Source organism: Monodelphis domestica, chromosome 3, assembly GCF_027887165.1.
Source record: "Monodelphis domestica isolate mMonDom1 chromosome 3, mMonDom1.pri, whole genome shotgun sequence".
NCBI lineage: Eukaryota > Metazoa > Chordata > Mammalia > Didelphimorphia > Didelphidae > Monodelphis > Monodelphis domestica.
In genome coordinates, this window is record NC_077229.1 from 500,546,580 (window position 1) to 500,571,870 (window position 25,291).

The following is a 25,291-nucleotide window of genomic DNA, read 5'->3' on the forward strand; positions in this document are numbered from 1 at the left end:
TTCTCCATGCCTGTAATTTATCTCTCCCCTTACTTCTATTTTCTGGTTCCCTTCAGATCTCAGCCAACATCCCATCTTCTCTAAGAATTCTTTTCTCATCAATACTAGTGGCCTCCATCTGAGATTACATCCAATTTACTTTTTGTGTATTTTGCATGTTCATAGTTCTTGCAAGGCATGGTATCTACCTCATTAGAATGAAGTCTCCTTGGGGACAGAGAATATTTGTGCCACCCCCTTAGTTCCTTGGGTGTATCAGTTAGCAATTAATACATGCTTCCTTACTTGAAAGAAAAGCATTTAGTAAACCCTACTATGTGCAAAGAACCGTACTAAATGCTGCGAATTCAAATAGGCAAATAAGAGTCTCCCTGTTCTCAAAGGAGATTACACAGCAAATACAGGAAATGTCAGGTGCAACTGAGATGGAAAAGCCTTGGTAGTCCTTAGCATGTAGCAACAAAGTAGATGTGAATGTATCTATACTTTTGTTTCCATTGATGTTGAGGTATTTGACAGTGCAAAGTAATTTGATGATAACTTATTTTTCTTGATTTTAAGTAGGTGTGGCTGCTAAGGTAATGTAGCAGTTTAGTAACTATAGAGCAGTTAACAGGTCAGATGTCTTCAAGGGTTATTGCCCCTTCATGATTTCTTCAGCGGACACTGCTATTTCGATTGCTTGATTTTACTGCCTCTCTGTGGCAGCTAGCACTGGCCCATTTTCCATATAAATTGTTCCCCTTCACAAAAACTGGCATAAATTGCTATATGTAATGCACTATGCTAGACATTGAAAATACAGAGACAAAAACAAAAAACCTCTTTGTCCTGAAGGAGAAAAATGGGATCATTGAGGTCCTGTGTTATGCTACGTACTTTAGATTTATTATGGTCTTCCATCTTTGAGTTGCTTACAGTTTGCTCTTATATAGTTATTCTCTTATGGGGGTCAGCTTTTATTTTCATTAGTCTGTAATTTATTTTTTGGCATATGTCATTTGTTGAATTGCATAATTTTGGAAAGAGGAGGAATTTAGACATGTAAGGGAAGTCTTTTTTTTTTTTTAAACTTAGTGTGAAGGATACTATAGCCTTTCTACATTCATTTCTAACTTCAGGTATTGCTTCTGGGTTTCAGAGATTTTTCGTTTTTTGTTATGTTTGTAAGCTTAGAAAGGAATACAATCATATCTCTTAAAGTGAGGATATAATAACTGCTGTGTTTGGTCCAGAATCAAAGCCTTGTTGCTGCCATACCAAGCATGCCCAGCACTACACTTTTCTTAGCTTTCCTAATGTAAAGATTAAAATGTGGGGAAACTTAGGCAGGTAGAAATTAGTTTCTCTCTGCAAGGAGTATTATATTTTTAGAGGTTTATTGAAGATTAAAATATAAAGAAAATACAAGTAAGAGAGGCACGTGTCTAGGCCCAAAGATCCTATTCATGACCACTCACATCTTGCCTGCTAGGTGGAGAGCCACATCCTCCCTCAAGTGGAAGTAGGAAAGAGAGCAGAGCCTTTTTACAACCAGGTTAAATACCCCATCTTGCTCAGGTGAAGAGCCCAGGTGAAGTTACAAGGCATTCTGGGGAAGTGGAGCAAGGACTTCTGGGGATTGAAGTCCTGGATTCAAGTCTCCCATTTTTACATCGCCCTGTTTGATCCTCTGGGAAGAAGGACTTCCCCAAAGGATCATAAAAACATAATCAATTGAGGATAAGAGAAAAAAAAAACCCAATAATTGCTGGATGCATTGACAAAAAGCCAGTTAGGGGGCAGTCCCCTTTGGCATGAAAGTATACATACAAATAAATGTTCAGTCAACCACACCCAAAGTTCATTTTTGTGCAGCTTGTGGTCTGGAGGCTTCTTCATGGTATCTTCTCCAACAGTTCAGTTTCTGGATTCAGAGAGGTAGCATCTTTCTTTACCTAAAATTCTTCTCAAAAGGAATTTAAACTTTGCAATTTAAATAATGACATTTTTTACATTCCCCCATTAAGAGGGTGATTGAAAAATACAGGATCACTTAGGGATGCATGGCTGAGGTATGAGATATATGAATCAATTGGCAAGAGAAATTAAAAAGATATCAGAAAAATCCAAATAAAAAAGAAAATACTGGATGAAAATATAGACAATCAAAGTCTTATGTGTAAAAATTCTAAGTAAAGGAAAAATAAATCTATAACAGGTCCTTGAATCAGGGCCCAATTAAAATGATCTAAGCAATGATGCATTTACCCAGTCAGTAGCCAGGACTACAGAAAAGTACCACACTATGAAAGGCAGAAAAGTGACCAGATTATAGGAGCCAAGTAGGAGACAAGTTTGAGATACTTGGTAGAATGTGGAACAAGGAAGACCTGCCTTTAACACATGTTAAACAGCCGCAACCTTGAACCCCAAACACATTCAAGTCCTCTTTGTCTAGGCTCAAAGTTACATAAATCCCACCAGGATTGGTTGGTCTCTTTGACCTTGTGCTCGATTGGCATTATGCAGTTTAGCTTTGGGCTTCTTTGGCACTGTGCAATGGCTCTTTTGTGTGTATCTTGTCCTGGAATTAGACAGAATCATTAAGTAAAAGTCCCATAATTTCTGTAAACAATTAGTGGCATCATTTTTATGGTCACAAGCTTTTGGAGCATGCATTAGCAAAGTATCTTAAACTTATATTACTGCAAAATCAAAAAGTTAAAGAAAATTGTAATTCTGGTGACATGTGCTTCAAATATAAAAAGGAGAGAAAAAATAAAAAAAACTGAAATAGTATATTGCACATGCAAGAAGAATATAATAATAAAAGAGCTTTAAAAATTCAAAAATATAGCTTATAATCATTGACACTGTGTCAGCTAAGGAAATATAGAATACAAAGCTTTCTCACCAAAAATGAGATCCATTTCCTCTTCATATCTGGCCATGATCCACTGTAAGTATGAGCAAATGAATTGAGCAAGGTAACATTTGTCATTTTAAAGTACAGTAGTACAAATATGTGGTATCAATATCCCCCAAATTCTCAATAGCCCAATTAATTACAATAGCAAACAAACACACTATCATATTTCACATAAGTTGCTGTATGACATTTTTAAAAACCTATGAACTGATGGATATTTGTCACAATTTTTACAAACATAGCAATCTTTCAACCTTGGTGAATAAACATGTTTTTAAACGAAGTAGAACTCATGTTGGGTTTAGAACATCGTCAAGAAATATTCTGGTGGAAGTAAAGTAGTGAGCTGAAGAGTATAAATGAGAGGTGATCCTTTTTTGGAGGCTTTTTAGGGGTACAAATGCCCTGAGATTAACTGCCCCAACTTCCATTCACATATTTAGAAATGTGGGAAGTTTGGGGGTTATAAAATGTATTTCACTTCAGCCTTACACCTCGTGTTAGGGGCAGGCAAAAATGACCAGAGATTGTTAAAAAAAATTCCAAAAATCATATTTAAAAACCCTGTAAAATCAGTTGAGATATTTAGCACATTAAATTTTCCAAAGGTTGTTATAGCAATTGTGACCTGTTCTGATGAAGTCCACCTATCCTCTATGTGACAATTTACAAAGGCAAAAATAGAAAGGCTCTTTTTTTAATATGTGGGCTTAATTACAATGATCTCAATATGGTTCTAGGGGAAAAGCAACAGAATTTAACAGTAGTTAACCCAGTACATTAAAATGATTCAGTATAACAGAATACTATTGAATGCAGTAATATATGAATTTAAAATCACAAAGTTAAACTTTAAACAAAGCAAACAATAAAATGCAATAGAATACAGAGATTTGTATAAACCATTGGAGTCTGAAATGCCTTAAAATTATATAACCTCCAGTCTTTAAAGTTAATGTTCCTTGGGTTATTATCCATTTAAATGTCTATTGTCCAAAGGCAAATTGATAAGGGGTAAGCAATGAGGCCCAAGCGATCTGCTCAGGGCCACACGGCCATGAAGTGTCTCAGGCCAGATTTCAACTGAGGACCTCCCATCTCTAGGCCTGGCTTTCAGTTCACTGAGCCGCAGTTTTTTCCCCATAGTTAGCTAAATGGTTGTAGGGAGCTGAATCTCCTCCCTGACATACAGGTGAAGTCAATAAAAGGATCAATGCAATTAAAAGATATTCTTGTAAAATAGCCATGCTTTTTAGTTCCTGTTCGTAAGTCTGTTTCTTCTCTCCCTTTTCTCTCTCCCCTCCTATGATCCACCCACGTGGTCAATCCCCCCCCCCCCCCCTTAGGCTTAGCCTAAGGGAAAGTTACCCCATTTGTTACCAGCTGGTTTTTGATCCTGAAGAAACTGGGTCTGCTACCAGCAGCCAGCTGGGGTCGAGTGCGTGGGTCTGGGGCGCAGAAACAGGCAGGCAGTGGCCAGCAGATGGTTGCAGGGAGGAACACAGGCAGGCAGGGCCAGGAGAGCAGGCACCAGGTGAGAACGGAGAGAACACTGGGGTGGTCAGGGCTGGGACAGGAACGCAGTAAGCAAGACCGGGGCCAGAGCGGGCAGGTGAGCTGCAATCTGGGTCAAACAGCAAACTGGTCTGGAGTGCATGGCTGCAGGCAGGGAGAAGTGGCTGAGCCAGGTGGGGTGAGCTATCTAATGGCTGGAACAAGCAGCAGCTTTGTGAGGGTAAAAAAAACCTTGACCAGAGAAACGTGGCTTAAAAAGAAAAATTCTAGGCTAAGAAATTTGAGAAGTTCTCATCCACTATAGTGGTCGCCATAACTGTAAAGATTAAAATTTGGGGAAATTTAGGCAGGTAGAAATTAGTTTCTCTCTGCAAGGAGTATTATTTTTAGAGGTTTATTGAAGATTAAAATATAAAAAAAATACAAGTAAGAGAGGCACGTTTCTAGGCCCAAAGAGCCTATTCATGACCACTCACATCTTGCCTGCTAGGTGGAGAGCCACATCCTCCCTCAAGTGGAAGTAGGAAAGAGAGCAGAGCCTTTTTACAACCAGGTTAAATACCCCATCTTGCTCTCAGCCCAGTTGAAGTTACAAGGCATTCTGGGGAAGTGGAGCAAGGACTTCTGGGGATTGAAGTCCTGGATTCAAGTCTCCATTTTTACACTAACCCTATAAATTCTGAATAAATCAGAAGTTCAGGATAGAGTAGGAACTAAGCATTGGTCTGGAGTGCCAGCTTTTAATTGATATGTTGGCAGTACTTGAGCTAGACAAGATGAATTTTCATGATCGTTTACGTAAATTTAATTGCTCCAAAACAGCAAAAAGAAAGGAACTTTTTAGTGGAAATAAAATTTCAGGCTGTTTGTTAAAAGCTATTTCATACTGACTACTATTACGTGTTTTGAGATTCTGCATAAATGTCATGTATTTCAGCACAGCTGAGGTTTTTTCTTATATTTAAGTTGAAAAATTCACCTGTTAGACAAGCTGAATATCGTTTTTTTCATGGAAATATTCATTTTTAAAGTGGTAAATAAGCAAAGTCAGTGTTTTTCTTTCTTCCGTCTTCTTTCTTGGTGATCTTGTTCAGTATTTCAGAATATGGAGCAAGATTTTGTATTATTGGGGCAAGAGAGTTGATGAGTAGAGGAAGTCTAATGCACTTAACTGAGAGAATATATAAGGAAGCAGAGGAAACGTAACTTTGGTTAGTGTTTCTCCTGTTTTTTGTACAGAGAATCTGGACAATAAAGAAATCTAGACTCTTTGCATAACCAAGGTTCGGTATATTTACCTTAATTTTGTGATAGGCCATTTGCCTTCCTTTACAAGCAATATAGCACTGTGACTCAGTATGTCGGAATATTCACCCTCTTTGAGGTGATATATATTAATGAGCTTATATTAGATGGTAAAAAGATTCTTGCAGAGTAGAGAATAGAAATCTGAATACCATGAGAAACAGTGTGGTGTAATGGATGAATATTGCTTTTGAAGTCTTCAGACCTTTTCAAATTTCAACTTTTCTACTTAATGCTTTTGTACTGTTGCCAAATCCCTCCTCATTAGGCCTAAAGGAGGGGTTTGGACCAGACAGATTTTAAGGTTCCATCCAACTCTAGGTATCCTGTGTTTGTGAATTATTTTAGAATTTTGAAGATGTTCATATATTGATTCATAGGTTTTTAGTAACCCCAAGGAAGGAATAGGAAAAATATATTTGGAAAGCTATCTATAAAGTCATATCAATACTATACTTGAAAATTGAGGGATTCATACCAAAGCATTTTATTGATATGAAACTCAGTGGTATACATAACCATGTGTTGGTAGTTTTGCATTTGACAAGGAACACATTCAGGACTTGATGTTGGGAAGATATTTTTAAATGTTGCAGAATAGGAGCATTTTCAGTGTTTGTCTCAAGAATGAAGGTTAAGATTCCACCAACAATCTTCTCTTTAAGAGGTCCTTGACCTTTTAATATAGTTTATCATTAAATCTCCTTCAGGATGGGAAAGAAATTGACCTGGGTTTGGACTGAAGTTTCTTTTTTTTTTTAACCCTTACCTTCCATCTTGGAATCAATACTGTGTATTGGTTCCAAGGCAGAAGAGTGGTAAGGGTTGGGCAATGGGAGTTAAGTGACTTGCCCAGGGTCACACAGCTGGGAAGTGTCTGAGGCCAGATTTGAACCTAGGACCTCCCATCTCTAGGCCTGGCTCTCAATCCACTGAGCTACCCAGCTGCCCCCCTGGGTTTGGAAAGTTGCATGATTTTTTTTCTTGTTTTGATGTGAGTAGAGAAAATGATCCTTGGTCTAGGCAAAGTTTTTACTTCTTAGGTATTTTCAAAGATGACAAAATTGAATAAAGAAAGTAAATGCTAAATAGTGCCAGCTCAGAAAAAATGAACTGATTAGATAAAAGTATTTATATGAAAAACTGAATTCACTGAGTTGTATTTTTTCCCCTTCTTATTTTTTTAATAGCTGCTTTTCCTGAAAATTAGTACTTTCTGTCTGCCTAACATTATGGAGACTTCTAAATTAAGAAAATATGGTAACTTCTTTTGCTCACATATTTATGATTGCTTCTGTTCTTGGATTTTGCTTCTTTGGAAACATAACAAAAACTTGTAAATGTGTTGTATTTCCTAATGTTCATTATTCTATTGCTACATATTTAAAAAGAATCCTAAAACCTTGAAGAACAATTAAGTGACCATATCTATTAGTATCAACACACTATACTCTTAAAGGTTAGTATATGAAACTTTTTTTGAGAAAATTTTGTTTTGATATTATCTACATTTCTCAATTGAACCCTCAATCACTACCTGCCTCCTAAAGAGTCATTTTTTTTTAACAAAGACTAAAAAAAAAAGAAAAGAAAAAAACAGTTAAAACTAACCAACATCATTGAAATATGTATTTGTTATTCTTTTGATTGTGTAGGAGGACTCCACATGAACATCCTTAGGAAGGAACATGGATATGCAGTATCATAGGAACCTAATTAATAGAGACTGTTGCCTGCCTTGTATATCCATGTTGTAGAAGTTGCAATGTACAACCACAAGATTAAAATAACCAGCCAGGATGGGAGAGAACTAATCATAGCAATCTTAGTGCTAGTTTCTATTTTAGAGTTTAAATTTTTGAGAGAGAAACATGTCTCTCTATATAGTGGAAGTCATTGGGAAATTAGTTTTTTAAAAAATATGAATATGCTGAGCTTATTTAGTGATGCCAGTATTGTCAAAAGCAAGAATAATGTAAAACATTTTTTCAAAAGAAATTCATTTTGTAATTTGTTGAAGAATTCCCTGTTATATTAAAATTTTTAATCTTAAATACTAGATAAATATGTAGACTAAAAAAAATTGTTGCATGTAAAAATAGGAATGCCCATATAATACATCTTGCTTTTCATTTTAACTATATAAATATACACAGCTTTCAAAGCTTTTCTTGTGGGTTTTTTTTTCCTGTGTGTTCTTTAAAAATCTTTCAATGGCCTTTTCATTCTTTTTCATTGGGGGGGGGCAACTCTCTGGCCAGTTTTTATTTCCTCTGGTGTCAAAAAAGAGCACGGCCTTTCAAACACAGTAAATTAAATATGTCAACTTTAAAATTTTAGAAATATGAAAATTTTATTAAAAATTAGATTGTAATTTTAAAATTACAGCTGAAATACTACTACTACATCTATATCACCAAAAGATTTTTTTTAAAAGGGAGGGGCAAAAGTAAGTGGCTCAGTGGATAGAAAGCCAGGCCTGGTGATGGGGATCCTGGGTTCAAAACCAGCCACTTCCTAGCTGTGTGAATCCTGGGCAAGCCACTTAACCCCAATTGCCTAGCCCTTATCACTCTTCTACCTTGGAACTTACATATAGTATAGACAAAAGGTAAGAGTTTTTTAAAAGGGAAGAGGGAAAGGACCTATTTATACAAAAGTGTTTATGGAAGCTCTTTTTGTGGTGGCAAAGAATTAGAAATTGAGGGAATATTGATCAATTGGGGAAAGGTTGAATAAGTTGTTTATGATTGTGATGGAATACTGTTGTGCTTTAAGAGATAATGAGTAGGAGAATTTCAGAAAAATCTAGGAAGATTTACATGAACTGATGCAAAGTAAAGTGAGCAGCACCAGGAGAATACTGTATATAATAACAATAATATTGTATGACAGTCAACTATGCATGACTTAGCTATTTTCACCAATACAGTGATTTAAGACATTTCCCAAGGACTCAATGTGAAAAATGCCATTCATCTTCTGAAAAAGAATTGGATGTAGTCTAAATATAGACCAAAGCATAGTATTTTTTACTTTCTTTTTATATTTGAATTTTCTTTCATAAAATTACTATAATGAAAATGTTTTAAGTGATCTTAGGTGTATAATCTATGTCAAATTGCTTACCATCTCTAGGAGGGAAATGGGAAGGAGGGAATTTAGAAGTCAAATTTAAAAAAAATTAATGTTAAAAATTGCTTTTATATGTATTGTGGGGGGGAAATTTAGTATTTAAAAATACAGCTGTATTGAAGAATGAAAGCCATATTGTCATTTTGTTAAAAATCATCTTTATTTTTCAACTTAGGAGATTCAGGTGTTTGGGGATTAAAAAAGAATTTTGCATTGTTGGAGCTTTTGGAACGACTTCAGAATGGCCCCTTCGGTCAATATGGAACAACAGAAGAAGCAGTTGGATTAGCTGGAGAGGTATTATGTTAAGTTCAACTTTTATTTTTTGGTGGGGGAGGGGGAGAAGACATAAAAATATATTTTTATTTAGAAACCTCATATATTTTTCTAGTAATCAGAACTGTAAAATTGACTTTGCAGAGGACAGCTGAAAAGCTGAAGTTAAGCATAAAATCCTCTGGTTACTGAAAATAAAGAAATAAGCACATAGGTTTTATTTTGTGAAAGAGGAATGAATCATTGCTATACTTCTCAGGCAGAGCTTCTAATTCATTTCAGTACTTGAGTGGATCCCGATTTCATCAGAAGGATAGCTTTCTCCAGGAGTGCTTTGCCTAACAAATCAAAGTAGGGATCATTGGACTTCTGGGAATAGGCTGGTTTTAAAGGAGGAAAGCATATTTGAGAGATCCTCTTAGCTTGATCAGCTCATCAGTGTCAAGCAGTTTATTTGCTCTAAGATAAAGAGGCACAGAACAGAAAAATATTTCATTTTTTATTCTTTGCAGTTCTTTTACATGTCTTTACCTAAATTCTCCAGAGAAAATCTAAGACACCAAAGATTCCTATACGGTTTTAATATTTAATGAGTACCAATTAGATTTTCTATTTGTTATCTTTTGTTTTCACTGTAGAAAATCATAGGAAAATAAATGTAGAGCTGGATAGGATCTCAAAGATAATCTTGTCCAACCTCTTCCCACTGAAGAAACTGAATACTAGAGATGTAACTAATTTAATAGCTCATATCACTTTTGTAATATTTACCAAAGTCAGTATTCAACAGTAGGTTTCATGATTCTAAATTAATGGAGGCAAGGAAGGGGAAAGGTCAAGTACCTATTATATGTCAGGTACTGAGCTAAACACTTCACAGATGTGTTATTTGAATTTGAAATATGCTCATTCTACTACATTACCAATTTTCTTTTTAAATTACATATTTTGGATGATATCTTTAATGTCACTTCTTGCTCATAAATCATCATTCATATTATGCTGTAGTTTTACTAATATGTTTCTCCATTGCTTTTTAGAACAGTTTTAATCATTTGGAGATTGTGGTGTTTTGTGATGCGTTGCCATGGAAAATGGTGTTAAAAATACAGGTTTTTATTTCAAGGAACAGCTTCAGGTTATTGAAAGTGCCTTATTTCCTAATAATTCCATCTTTTTTTATATAGTGGTAAACTTTAGGTCATTGCTTTGACCTCGTTAGACTGTGAGACTTCTTTTTTTTTTTTTTGAAGAATTAAGAGTCTTGAGAGGAAAGGGAGATCCCTATGATATTCTGGTACCTGATTTCATTGTTACATTGTCAGCTACAAATAAGATCATCTGGAAGGTTGCTCTGTCTTTTAAGAAATCCTTTTCTAGGAAAAGGACTTAAATAATTTATAGCAACTGTTTTTTTTTGTGTGTGTGTGGCACAAAACTGGAAATTGCGGGTATGTCCATTAATTGGGATTAGCTGAACAGTTTGTGGCATATGATTGTGACAGAACACTATTGTGCTATAAGATATAAGGAGCAGGAGTGTTTTAGAAAAACCTGGGAAGTCTTCTTTGAACTGATGTGAAGTATAGAGAACTAAGGGATTAGTGTACATAGTAATAGTGATATTGAACAATGATCAATTGTGAAAGATAGCTACTCTGATCAGTATAATCATCCAAAACATTTGTGAAGGACTCATGATGAAAAATGCTATCTATCTTGAGAGAGAAAACTGATGAACTAAGTGCAGATCAAAATAATGATTTTTTTCACTTTCTTTTTCTTGTCTTTTTTTTCTTTTGGCAACATAAGTGAATATGGAAATATGTTTTCCTACTTATAATCAAAATCATATTGCTTACCTTCTCTATAGGGAGGGGCAGGAGGGAGGTTTGAAATTTGGGATTCTTACATTAAAAAAATTCTTAAAATAAATAATTCATTTTGGAAAAAGTAAAAAAAATTCACTTGAATAAACCAAAAAAAAGTTTCTGTTTGAACTCTTTCATGATGGTTTTAGGTTTTTTTGTGTCTTACTCTATTCTTTTCTTTTTTTACATGACTCATATTCTAGGACCCCTCTTTTCCAATAAACTTCCTTTAAACAAATAACAGCAGTGAAATAATACAAATACCCAGTGATGACATCTGAAGATGTGTGCCTTGATCTATACTTTTTGTCCACTACAACTCGTGTGAGACGGTGATTTACTTTTCACTGTCTGTTTTTTGAAGTCATGATTTGTCACTGCAGTTATCAGAGTTTGTCTTTCATTGTCATTTTCCTTTACCATATGTTTATCATGAAACTTATTCTCTTTTCTATTTATTTTGCTTTCAATCAGTTCATAAAAGCCTTCCCAAGTTTCCCTGAATTCCTTATATTTGTCTTTTCTCATTATTTAATAATAATATGTTATATTAGCCTTCAGTGATTTATTCAACTATTTCCAAATTAGGGGATACTTATTTTCCTTCTAGTTCTTTATTTATTAAAAAACATGCTGTGAGGCAGAGCCAAGATGGTGGATTAGAAGCAGTCCAACGGAGCTCTTTCAACATTCTCTTTCAATCAACTTTAAAATAGAACCTCAGACCAAATTTTGGAGTAGCAGCTTCATGGGTAGCAGGAGCAGCTTTGGGAGCTCTTTAGACCCAAGAATAGAAAGGTAGCTGTTCAACTGGTTTGAAAGATTCCAGGAGACTTTTTGCTGGCACTGATTGGCAACTTTATTGTCCATATGCAGTTCTGTGCCAGTTCCAGGAAGAGGAGCACTGGGGAATTAGTTACAAGAGAGCAGAGGCCCTTTTTGTTTGTACTCAAAGGCAAAGAGGGTGCTAGGGCTTGTGGTTGTAAGAGACCAAAGGCCCTTCCTGGCTAAAGACCGGAGTGCAAATTAGGAGAGCAGTGACTGTATATTTCTCAGGATCACACAACTTCTGAGGTATTAAAGCCTTCTAAATCCTCAGAACTAGTTCTGAAAATAGCACAAAAAGCCTGACATTTGGGACAGTATCTCCTCACTCTGAGGGGAGCAAAACCCAACTTTAATATTAAGTTGAAAGTCAAGAAATAGACTAGAAAAATGAGCAAACAACCCCCCAAAAAAGATTTTGACCATAAAAATCTATTATGGTAGATTAAACTAAGACATAAACTCAGAAGACAATAATGTGAAAACAGCTACAAAACCTAAAAGAAAAATGCTAATTAGACCCAAGCCTTATTCAATAGATAAAGAGTGGTAGAGGAAAAATTGGAAGGGGGAAATGAATGAACAGAGAATTCTAACAGCTTGTTAAAAGAAGCACAAAAATTTACTGAAGAACTCTTTAAAAAGAATTGGCCAGGGGGCAGCTGGATGGCTCAGTGGATTGAGAGCTGTGCCCAGAGATGGGAGGTCATAGGTTCAAATGTGGCCTCAGACATTTCCTAGCAGTGTGACCCTAGGCAAGTCACTTAACCCCCATGGCCTACCTAGCCTTAGAACCAATTCTAAGGTGGAAGGTAAGGGTTTAAAATAAAAAATAAGAAGAATTGGCCAAATGGAAAAGGGGATATAACAATTTACTGATGAAAAGAATTACTTAAAAAGAATTGCCATCAGGTCTTTTATATACTTCTTAAAGGGAAGTGCCATGGGCAAGGTCCAGCCTCACTCGAGACTCCAGGGGTTCCCGACAAGTGGCAAACGATCAGTTAAGAAAATAACAAACAGAAGACAGCTGTATATTTATGGCATGGGCATGCTTTGCATCCAATAGCTACTTCACCATCCTCAGGCTTAGTGTTTATTTTTATACCCATTTTCTTGACACACAGATACATTACCTAACACATGTCTAAATAGAGGTAATTGGAAAAGTAATACATCAACTTTTAACAAATCACTTGATTAACATTCTGTATTCTTGTATTATGATTACAGAGTCTTGACAGCATAAAAGTTTCACACAAGATAGATGATTTTGTTACAGGTGACTTAATTTTTTCATTACCCTGTGAGGAGTTTTGAGCTTACAAACAATCAAGGAAATTTGCTTATTACTTTTAATAAAAAGAAATAATCACTCAAAAGTTCTTAAAGACAATTCAACAATCATATCATTGAGGTTGAGAGGTACTGGGAACACAATTCAGATTTAATATTAGACTGATCATTTTTCATGGTTTACTAGGGAGTTTCTTAAGGGGAAGAATCAAGTCACTGAGGCATGATGAAGCTTGGTGTACCTGCACGTTTTGTATGGGTCTTTATGATTGATTTGTATGCTGTATGCTGGCTTCATGAGAATAAGTTCTGTGAGTGGGAAAGTTCTGAGCTTGGCTTGTAGCTAGTTTTACTGGGAATTATGTACCTAAGTAAAAATTAACCCATGGTTGTCTTTTGAGATTGGGTTTGAAGGTCTGATCTTTTGGTGATGTTTTAGAGAATTAGAGTACAGGTATTTTGCTCTTGCATTATTCCTTCTGAGATTAGGGGGAATAATAATCACGTCAATTCCTTAGGTAAGGGATGTTAATGAGAGAGGTTATGCAAAGTGGATTGAGTGGGCAATCACATCTTGCCAAGGGTCACTCTGTGGCCTCCTGAGCTACCACAAGTGACTTTGTCAAGGTGTCGTGGCTTGATGGCTCCCAGCAGGGAAGCCTATGAGTTATCCTTTAATTTATGTTTAATCACTTTATAGCAAGAAAATAAATATATTGCCATGATTCAGTACCTCAGTAGCATATTAGCCTATCTGTCATTGAACTGTGTTCTTACTTTTGGTGTCCTATCAGTTAAAATGAATGTTTTAAATAAAATTTTCATAAATCTTGGAATCCTTTGCCTCTTCCCCATTGTCACTGGGGAGCAATAAGGGGTACCCAAATGGGTTGATTTTGTATTTTTGTATTTAATGGAGTACCATAGCCAATGAATAAGCCAATGTTTTAGTGGCCAGCTTATACTTGTGCCTAGTTTTATTAGATAGGTGATGCTGTGATTATAATAACGATAGCTAACACAGGGCTTTAAGGTTTGCAAATACTCATTTATATTGTCTCTTTTGAATCTCATACCACTTCTAGCAAGTAGATGCCATTATTATTTCTATTTTATAGATGAGAGTGGTTCAGTGACTTGCCTAGGGTGACTTATCTAATAAGTGTCTGGGGCAGGATTCCAACTCATTTCTTTGAATCCAAATCCCCTGAGTCTTGCTAATTTGGAAGAACCTGCTTCACTTGCATTTTGGGACCTTTCATTTTTGAGAGAAACTTTCTTTTTTAAAGAGCAAGATCTTGATTGACACTGTGCAGAGAACAAGTTAGAATGGAAGAGTGGTCCAGAAGTTGACTCGCTGACACGAGGAGATAGACCACACAGATAACCCATTGTGGCCACTGAGGGCCCTGTAGTGCTGGGAAGGGCAGAGACAGCAGTAGGAGAGCCTAAGAAGCCTCCTCGAATAGCTCCAGAGGACTTAGTTTTTGGCTCTGCCATTTGTGACACCTATGACAATGGGCAATTCACTTAACCTTTGTGGGCTTCAGTTCCTCATTGATAAAATGAGGGGGTTGAAATCTGTGACTTCAGATCCCTTCTAGCTCTAAATCTATGATCCTAGGATGCATATAAGTTCTAGGGATTCAAAGAAAGTCTCTCATATAATGGGAGGGTCAACATACAAACAAGCTTTTAGATGAGGTCTAAAGAGGAAATGATCAGAATAGGGAAAGCACTAGAGTTAAGCGGGGTTGGGGAAGGGAAGCCTTTTAGAAGGTGGGATTTTATTTGGGCTTGAAGGAAACCAGGGAAGTCAAGAAGCTTCAATTTTATTTCTGTCTTAAAGCTTTTCACATTAGTCATTTCCTGTTATAACTCCTACCCTGAGTCTGGGGAATGTTGTAATTAAAATGAATATATCTACCAGTTATTATTTTTCATAAAGTTTATTAATAGAGAAGGTAGATAAACACAGATTTAAATCTCTTACTCTAAGTTCTCAGACCATGTGTTGCCTAGCCTGCAAGTATCTCTACTCTCTTCTTCACCTCTCTACTCTCTCTGAGTCTGTACCAAAAAAGCCCAGGTATTCCCTGCCCCCTTTCTTTTATTAACATTCAGGAAGCAACTGTGGTAGTGGGGAATGTTTGAGGAACTCGGTCGGCCCTCCAGGAGGGGGGGGCATTAGATTCCCTCAACATAGTAATAAAGACAAACAAGAGAAATTAATTGGTTACAGATTTCTTTTTTGAGTATATATATATATAATTTCAGGGCAGCTAGGTGGGACTTTGGATACAGTGCTGGTCCTGGTGTCAGGCTCATTTTTCTGAGTTCAAATACTTTCAGATCTTTCTAACTTTGACCATGAGGAAGTCAGTTAACCTTGTTTGCCTTGGTGTCCTTGTGTAAAATGAGCCAGAAAAGGAAATGGCAAACCATTCCAGTATCTTTGCAAAGAAAACCCCAAATTAAGTCATGTAGGGTAGGACAAGACTGAAAATGATTGAACTTATTGTTCAAATGCTTCAATCAGTCCACTGTTTCTTTGTAGAGAATAGTGAAAGTGTTTCATTTTGTATTCTTTATAGTTAAAATTAGTCATCGCATTTTATGTGAATTAAGTTTTAGTTTACTTTATTATAGTCATTGCATGTTTTCTCAGCTTTCTTCATGTTGTTAGTTCAGATCTTGTATGTAGGAATTCCTCATAGTTTCTTGTAATAATATTACATGCTGTACCATAATTTGTATAGCTTTTTGTCACTCTAGGCTCCCTTTATTTTTCTTTAAGTTTTTCTTAACAAAAAGCATTGCTGCAAATATTTTGATATATGTGGAACCTTTCTCTTTGAATTTTGGGATGTAAATGCCTGTTATTGATATCACAGAAACAAAAGGCATGAATAATTTAGTGATTTATATTGCATAATTTCAGATTGTTTTGAGTTTTTTTTCTATATTGTCAACTTATCTCTGTGACAAATTATTGGTGAGTCTATTACATCAATTAAATAACTTCATGATTTTTTTTTTACCTATCTTGGAAAAAAATACCAACTATTAATGGAAATTTTGTGTTAGGAAAGTTTAGGGCATTCAGTTGTTTAGTAAATAGAGTATTGGACTGGGAGGCAGGAAGACTTGATTTCTAATCTTGGTTCAGACATTTCCTAACTGTGTAGTCCTGGACAAGAACACTTCAGCTATCTTATCTTCAGATTCCTCATATCTGAGATCAAATTAGATAATATATGTAGAGAACCTTACAGTTCTATATAAATGCAACTATTTTTATAATATCAGTCAATAGAGAAAAGAAGAATGTTATTTAGTTTATAGAATGAGCCAAACCAATATAAATCACATTAAAAAAAACACCACTTTTTTTTGTGCTGCTTTATATAGTTTTTCATCACAAGAATCCAATTTTAATGTTTTAATGTCATAATTTTGGTTTTTAGAGCATTGTACGCTGTGATGAAGATGAAACACATGTTGCATCAATGTATTGCACAGTTTGTGGTACTCACTTGTGTGCAGAGTGTTCCCAGCATACCCATTCTACTAAGACCCTTGCAAAGCACAGACGTGTACCTCTGGCGGATAAGCCTCATGAGAAGACCATGTGCTCCCAGCACCAGGTGCATGCCATAGAGTTTGTTTGCTTAGAAGAAGCTTGTCAGTCTAGCCCTCTTATGTGCTGTGTCTGCAAGGAATATGGAAAACACCAAGGTCACAAGGTATTTATTTTTCTTCAGAGTTATTACTATAGCTTTATAAATTAGTGAGTTCATCTGACCATCAGCTCCTGAGGGGAATCGGGAAGAGAAAGATTGTAATGGTAAGCTATTTGATAGTAATGACATTCTTTTGTAAAACAAATGGGAAGATTAAATTATTAAGTTTAATTCCTGAACTTTGATTAAAGAAATTAATAAATACCTTTATTTTTCTAGCAAAAATGAGGAGCGTTGTGCATTTAAAGCTAGGTAAATGGCCTGGTTCAGAAAATAGTAATATTGGAAGAAGGTCTCAGGTCCCTCAAAGATCTGGGTTTGGCCTTTCCCATTGAACATATTTATAGATTGTTTAGATAACGTTAGTGTAATTTTGCTCTGTATTAAAAGAAGCATGATATGTAATCTTAAGATGACATTAATAATAAAGTAACATTATACTTTGGTCTGGTCAGACCACATCTATAGTTTTCTGTTTCTAATTTGTAGGAAAAAAATTAGGGGCAGGAAAGATGGATTACAGTATCTTCACATTTTGAAAAGGTTGTCATAGGAAACAATTATCAAATTGATTCTGTTGCTGTCCAGAGAGGAAAATCTAGGAAAGGTTGTGCAGAGGGAAATACTAGTTGGGGGTAAGGACTGTTACAGATGTACAGAAGTCTTTTGGGAGCTATTCAAGCAAAGAATTGGTGACCACTTGTAGGGGAATTATTTAAGGAGGAAAGATTTAGACTCAGTAACTGAAGATCCTTTCAACTTTTAGATTCCATAAATCTCTGAATGTTAGCTGTATCTTTCTTTGTTCTCTTTGATCATTTTCATTATTAAAATTAGGGGTTTTTGTATTAGAATTTTTAATGCAACAAATCATACTTTTGAGTCTTTTCAACTCAAATTTCATTTTGCTTTTTATAGCATTCAGTGTTGGAGCCAGAAGCAGACCAAATTCGGGCATCGATTTTAGACATGGCTCACTGCATTCGAACTTTTACTGAAGAAATCTCAGATTATTCCAGAAAATTGGTTGCAATTGTTCAACACATAGAAGGAGGAGAGCAAATTGTGGAAGATGGAATTGGAATGGCCCACACAGAACATGTAAGATTTTTTTTCCTTCTTTCCTTAGAGACAGAGATAAATGGTATCTTTGGATTAAGAAAATGACCATCATAGAATAGGAAAATATGGTATAATTTATAGTCATATTCATCAAACTAATATAAATTTGGGCCATCTAAAAACAAGATGCTATGTTACAAATTTTTACCTTAAAAGAATTTCTCAAAGGAAAAATTATTTTTAAAAAAATTCAACACCATAAAATATAATTTCCTACCTAGGTACCCGGTACTGCAGAGAGTGCACGATCCTGTGTCCGAGCCTATTTTTCTGATTTACACGAAACTCTCTGTCGTCAGGAAGAAATGGCACTGAGTGTTGTTGATGCACATGTTCGAGAGAAACTGATTTGGCTGAGGCAGCAGCAAGAGGACATGACCATCTTGTTGTCACAAGTTTCAACAGCCTGTCTCCACTGTGAAAAGACTTTGCAACAGGTATGTGGTTTAAATATAGTCGGTGTATAATCTTTTTAAAAAATTATAAGGGGGCAGCTGGGTAGCTCAGTGTTAAATCAACTCTCATATAATTTCTTCTGAGACTGTTAACTGGTCTTGTGGGCAACCTGTGCTTGGTCTGGTTTCATGCTCTAGACCCCAATTCTTAGGTTAGAAGGGTATGAAATCAAAATTTCAATGTATCCCTGTTAAAAGCCTTTTCTCAGAGTTCTGATTCCAGGTTCCTGGCCCCTCTGGGAGACTTCTTCTCTGTTGGTTTTGGCCCAGGAGTTCCTGATCACTTTGGGAGTCTCCACACTGCTAAACTTCCAATTTTACCCCTTTGTTGAATCAACACAAATCTGACTAGAAATGCAAATTGAAACAATGACCTACTGTTGAGGGGGGAGGGGAAAGAGTTCATTTTGTTATCGTATATAAATAATAAATTCATATAAATAGTAATTATACTTTTGTAGTGTTTTAAAGTTAATAGTGCTCTTTCTTCATAACAACCCTGTTAATTGGGTAGAGCAAATATTTTTGGCCCCTTTTTACAGAAGGGGAGGTAAGCTCGGAGATGTAAATGACTTGATTATGATAGTATAGTTAGTAAAGGTTAGAACCATGATTTAAACCCAGCTCTTTCCAACATTGTGCTGTCTCCTTTTTGTTATCATTTAGAACCATTATAATGAATATTTCTAGTAAGGATTATGACTCAAAAGCAAAGGGCATTGATTTAAATTTTTTAAAAATAAGTTGCCTGTCAGTTTAATCTCATCTTTCAAACCAAATCACCCTTAATAAAAATTCTTTATGAAATGTGATTTCTCTCTTTTTCTATTTAGGATGATTGCAGAGTGGTCTTGGCAAAACAAGAAATTACCAGATTACTTGAAACTTTACAAAAACAGCAGCAACAGTTTTCTGAAGTTGCAGACCATATCCAGCTGGATGCTAGTATTCCTGTCACTTTTACTAAGGTAGGTTTTTCAACATGTGTCTCATATTTAGGCATCTCTACTTATAATCACATTTGGATAAACTGATTTCTTTTCATCAATATAATTAATTTTAAATGGTTTTTGTTAATAACTTCTATTTCTTTCATTAACACAGTTACCACAAGTATTCTTCTCTTTCCTCCTCCCAGAATATATAAGCCATCCCACATAATAAAGAGTATTTTTAGAGATCCAAAAAAGAAAAAAATCAACACAATTGGTCAGTACAGTGAAAAGTAACAAAAATGTGCACTTTATATACCTGTGGGCCTCTCGCCTCCACAAAAGGGTGGTTTAAGAGTGTTCTCTCATTCCTTCATGTTATGTTTTATCTTGAAAGAAATAAAAAGAACTGAGCCAAAATTCCATGATCTGACTTTTATTTTGTGGGCACAAAGTACACGTCCGAGTCCTGCAGTCATGCCCTGTCTGTTGTTAAATGGGAAAAGGAGAAGCTACTGCAATGATGTAACAGGTGACCAGGAATAAATGTAACCTGGTCTGGCAGGGCAGCTCCTTCTATACTCAGAGAGCAAAGATGGCTTCTCTCTCTGTCTTGGGCTAATACAAACTTTAAATGTGAAGAGAGACTATGTCACTATGATTGTAACAGGTGACTAGGATGTGACTGACCTAGTCTGACAGAGCTCAGTCTTAAACCAAAGGAAATCATATCCGACTGTGTATTAAACAACAAAGGTTTATTTAAGAAGGTAACAGGGAGGAATTTAGGTAAGTGGCTTGAAGGTGAATCCCTGTCACAAGGTTGTCTAGCTTAAGATCCCAAATCTGACTTTTCACAATGTATGTTCTTTGCCTGGCCAGCTGGGCCTAACCTCACTTTTCTCTCTATAGATCCCCTTGCTATCTATCTTCCCTAAATAAAACCCATACAAGTTTCTGAGTCTTTCGGGAATATAGATGATTAACACAGGTACTGGAGTCTGAAGCAATTCCATCACCTCAGAGAGGAAGTCCTCTCTGAGACAATTCCCCCTGTCCAATCAGCTTCTCCTCTCAACTTGGATCTTCTGACAAAAGCAGCATAATTAAATCAGGCAGCAGCTTCTAGCTGGTGATAAACGGGTAACAGGAATGGGGTTGAAAGGGTTCGCAGTCCTCAGGAGGTTAGCAGTGAATCTCCGAGCTGACTTCAGGTCCATAGCTTCCAAACAGCTCTCCCTCTCGGCCGGCAATTGGCACTTACCCCTTCCAAATTCCAAGCACGTTTACTTCCCCCTGTTTCCGTAGGTTTTTCAATTCCATTTCTCCTTGCTGCAAACCTGCTTTTCTTTCCCAAAATTCTCTCCCACACCGTGTGATCTGAGACACCCAGTTTCCATATTACCTAGATTTTTTTGTACATGTACATTGATTCCACAGAGGCTATGAACAGAGTCTGGTATTTAGAACATAGCTTCTGAATGCATATTCTGAGCAGGGTTCCTGAACAAGTTGATGAAATAGATTTTAAGAATAGATTCCAATAATGAGGGTTATGACTGGGTATCTCCCACTCTTCTCCTTTTACAAGTCCCTTCTTGGGTGACTGGGTTATGACTCTGCAAGACTGGGGGGCCCATTTTTCTCAAGTTTCAACCTCTGGAGTGTATGGCAAAGTAAATAGATGTGTATAGACACTTTCATTTTTGTGAAGCTTTTAATACTATTCCTATTCCATCCTTATTTAAGTCACATGGTTACAACTTATCAAATATTGTAGAAGAATAAGGATGATAGGTAATTAAAAACTACTTAATTAAGTTTGTTCTTACAATTTTTAAAATTTTGTTGCATTTACTTTTGATTTTTGGTGTGTAATTACTTCGGTTTTCATTGTTATAATTACAGTGTATATGTTTTTTTGGTTCTGCTTACTTTACGCTGTATCCGTTCCTAGTGATCCTTACGTATTTCTCTGTTCATTTCATACCTAATTAGCATAATAATACTCACATTCATGGAACACAATTTTTTGTTTAGCCATTTCACAATAAGTGGATATTCACTTTGTTTCCAATTCTTAGCTGTCACAAACGTGCTGCTTTAAAAATTTGAAAGTAAAATGGGGACTTTGATGACTTCCTTGTGGTAATGGATTCTCTGGTTAAAAGGTGTAGACATTTTACTTTATTTGCATAATTTAAAATAGATTTCTAAAATGGTTGTACCATTTCATAGGTCCACCAAGAATATATTTTTTTAAACCCTTACCTTTTATCTTAGAATTAATACCATTGGTTCTAAGGCAGAAGAGTGGTAAGGGCTAGATGTTAAGTGACTTGCCCAGGGTTACACAGTTAGGAAGTGGCTGAGGCCAGATTTGAACCTAGGACCTCCCGTCTCTAGGCCTGACTCTCAATCCACTAAGCCACCCAGCTGCCTCTGAGTTCTTATTTTTTAACTAATACTAAATTATTTGATGATTTGTTTTATAATGTAGTTGTCTCCCCTTTAACTACTTTTCATTATTTCCCTTGATGTTCCAGATATTTTATTTTTTTAATTAAAAGTATTTATTTGATAGAATTAAAAATATAAATTAATTTTGGTACTATTGTTGTTTTATGTTGGCATGGCCTAGTGTAAGTAATAACTGTTTTTCTGTTATTTAAATTCTACATACAAATCTCTTTTTTAAATCTTTATTTTCCATATTAGAATCAATACTGGGTAATGGTTCTAAGGCAGAAGGGTGGTAAGGGCTAGGCAATGGGGTTATGTGACTTGCCCAAGGTATCACATCTAGGAAGTGTCTGAGGCCAGATTTGAGCCCAGGACCTTCTGTCTCTGGACCTGACTCTCAAGCAATCAAATATGCTTCACACCTATTTATTGGAAAAGGTTATAGTTTGCCCTCATTGCATGTGATTTTTGCATTTGGTTTTAGATAGATGCTCTTTATGCTATTGTTAAAAAACCCCTCTCTGCTTATATTTTGTAGAGTTTTTAGCATAAAACTTCTTCAGTTTGCCAAAGGCCTTTTCTGCATTTACAGAGATGATAACGTGGTTTTGAATGTTTGGTTTTTAATGCAATTAATCATACTGTTTTCCTAATGCTGAGTCATCCTTTTATCTCTGGTATTAATGCTACTTAATCATAATGAATGATTTCGTGGCTAGATCACTATTATTTGATAGAATTTTGTTGAATTTTTGAGTCAAAATTCAATCACAATATTGCTTTTTGTTTTCTTTTTGTCTCTTCTTCTTTCCCTGGTTAAGAAATGAGGACTATCTTTGTTTCATGAAAATAGTCTAGTAGATAGAGTACCTTCTTGCTGTGTTCCTGGTAAACTTGTACAGCCTGGAGCCAGGATATCCATGGTATTTAAAGTGGATGGGGGCACTAGGGCCTAGGAATGGATTTTGTTGTAAGTGTAGGTCTAGTCCTTGGGGCTCTTTGTGCAGCCTCCCTGTTATAGTGTAGTGTGGGAAGTTAGGATGGGGCACTGAGAGCTTAAGTTAAATGAATGCCAGGTTAGGGTTTTTTTTGCTTGTTTTTAAACACCTTTCAGATTCTGAGTGTTATAGACCGTGGAGATTGCTGAAGGTGCTTTGTCTTTAGTGTATAATTTCTGTTTTGGAGAAGTTGTGGGGATTGGAGTTTTATCTTGTTGCTCATATGAAGAACCTCCATTTATTTTTTAATTTTCAGAAATGAAATATTTTGGGAGCAGCTGGCTGGCTCACTGGATTGAGAACCAGCCTAGAGAACTGGAGGTCCTGGGTTTAAATCTGACCTCGGACACTTCCTAGCTGTGTGACCCTGGGCAAGTCCCTTAATGTCCCATTGCCTAGCCCTTATCCCTCTTCTGTCTTGGAACCAATACACAGTATCTAAGACAGAAGGTAAGGGTTAAAAAAAAAAGTAAGAAAAGAAATGTAGTATTTTAATTTCTTCCTTGGAATTTCAATTGTTAGTATCCACTCTAGTTTGGGTTACTGTTACTTCCTCTGTAGATTATTGCAATACTGTCTTAACTATTCTCCTGCCTATCCTTTCTTCAAACCATATGCTTGATCCTGGGATACAAATATAGAGAGTGAGAGTCCTTATTCTCAAGTTTATATTCCAATGGGGAAGAGAAGAAGGACATATATATTAAGTACAGAGTTCTCTAATAAGTTTCATTTAGTATATCAAAAACTACCTGTCTTTTTTTAATCAGAAATTGCTTTTTCATATCTAAAAAATTCTATATGCACATTTGAAGATGCTGAAAATAAGAGAACGGACATTTTTTCACAATTACTTTTGTGGTTTTTGTTGTCCTATGTAGTTCATGTCCTTTTTGCATAAAAATACTTTGTGTGCTTTCAAATTATTTGGCATCTTCTCTTTAAACTGTTTTGAATATTGATTTCTCTCTTTTCAAAGGACTCTTAAATCTCCTGACTTCCTGCCAGTTGTTTTATATGGCATTCTGCTATGTTAAATTTTAAATTACTTAATTGAAATGTTAATTTTTAGTAATTTGGAGTTTGAATGTAGCATTATTGTGCCATTTTATGAAAAACAAAATATAAATGATCATTTGAGGCTCCAAATTGCTGCTTTGCTTCTTTCAAATGGTATGGAAAATTAATAGAGCAAAAATTTGTAGGCAAATTTAGGAGCTCATGCTTTAATGTATATTTTTCTTGTTTCTGACCAATCTTTTTCTAATTGAAGTAAATTTTACAATTGAGTTTAAAATGAATTGTAATTATTATATAGTCCCATAGAATTTTAGAGCTGCCATATTAAGGTGTCATTTAATTTCTTGTGTCATTTCCATGTGAGTGAGAGAGTAATAATATTTAAATTATTGAATAGATTTCAAAATTAATCTTGACTAATTTCCTCATGAATACAAATATTAATTATAGGCCATCATCTCAAAAATATAAAAAAATTAATTTCTCTTAAATCATAGGATAACAGAGTTCACATTGGGCCTAAAATGGAAATTCGAGTTGTAACTTTAGGATTAGATGGTGCTGGAAAAACTACCATTTTATTTAAGTTAAAACAAGATGAATTCATGCAACCTATTCCAACAATTGGTAAGTATGAGTGCTTTCTAATCCAGAAGACATTTCATAATCAGATTTACAAAAGGAATTGCTTACCTTTCAAAAATTTGTGTTTCAATGGACCGTTTGGCCTTTAGAATGCATTTCCCCATAAACACATTGTTAGTAAGGTTTCTGGGCCAGACCATATAAGACCATAATGTGTTTTGAAATATTAGTACTCTAGAACCTGACTTCATAGGCTTAATATTTGTTCTTTGGCAAAGCACATTAAAAGTAACCACTACTTACCTAGGCACATTTCAGCTCCTACAGAAGGATAAGCTCACTGATTTAGGTTTCTCATGTTAATCTGAATAGGTTATCTTATCTTTAGATTCCATCTTTGAGTTCCTTGGAAGTGATGGCTAATAGAGGAGAGGGGTTAGGGAACTGTTGATGGACTTTGGGGACAACTGAAGGTAGAAGTGGAGGTTCTCAGAATGGATACTGGTTGAACCTGTAGCAGTGTACATTCTGTGACTCAATAGGTGTCTTCAAAGGAAATCCATTTTGAAGTGAAGTGAATCTTGCCTTTCATGTGTTGCTTGTGTTTTTTTTTTAATTCATTAGGAGTATGAGTATTGCATACAAATAAAAGTTTTTCTTTCAACAGGATTTAATGTGGAAACTGTAGAATATAAAAACCTAAAATTTACTATTTGGGATGTAGGAGGTAAACACAAACTAAGGCCATTATGGAAACATTATTATCTCAATACCCAAGGTAGGTAGGAATAACCACAATTTTCATTATCTCACCTATGTTTCGGGATTTTTTTTAGATG

At 35.6% G+C, this 25,291-nt stretch overlaps 1 protein-coding gene across 2 annotated transcripts in view; it reads left to right on the forward strand.

Moving 5' to 3' along the window:
* Nucleotides 1-25,291, forward strand: part of TRIM23 (tripartite motif containing 23) — a 48,514-nt gene that overhangs the window by 11,601 nt on the left and 11,622 nt on the right. For both annotated transcript variants that reach the window (XM_001366607.5, XM_016431321.2), the window contains 7 exons: nucleotides 9,042-9,163; nucleotides 16,602-16,880; nucleotides 17,796-17,978; nucleotides 18,221-18,436; nucleotides 19,288-19,422; nucleotides 24,365-24,494; nucleotides 25,120-25,230. In XM_001366607.5, the coding sequence (XP_001366644.4) occupies nucleotides 9,042-9,163; nucleotides 16,602-16,880; nucleotides 17,796-17,978; nucleotides 18,221-18,436; nucleotides 19,288-19,422; nucleotides 24,365-24,494; nucleotides 25,120-25,230 (1,176 nt within the window). The remainder of the gene's footprint in view (nucleotides 1-9,041; nucleotides 9,164-16,601; nucleotides 16,881-17,795; nucleotides 17,979-18,220; nucleotides 18,437-19,287; nucleotides 19,423-24,364; nucleotides 24,495-25,119; nucleotides 25,231-25,291) is intronic.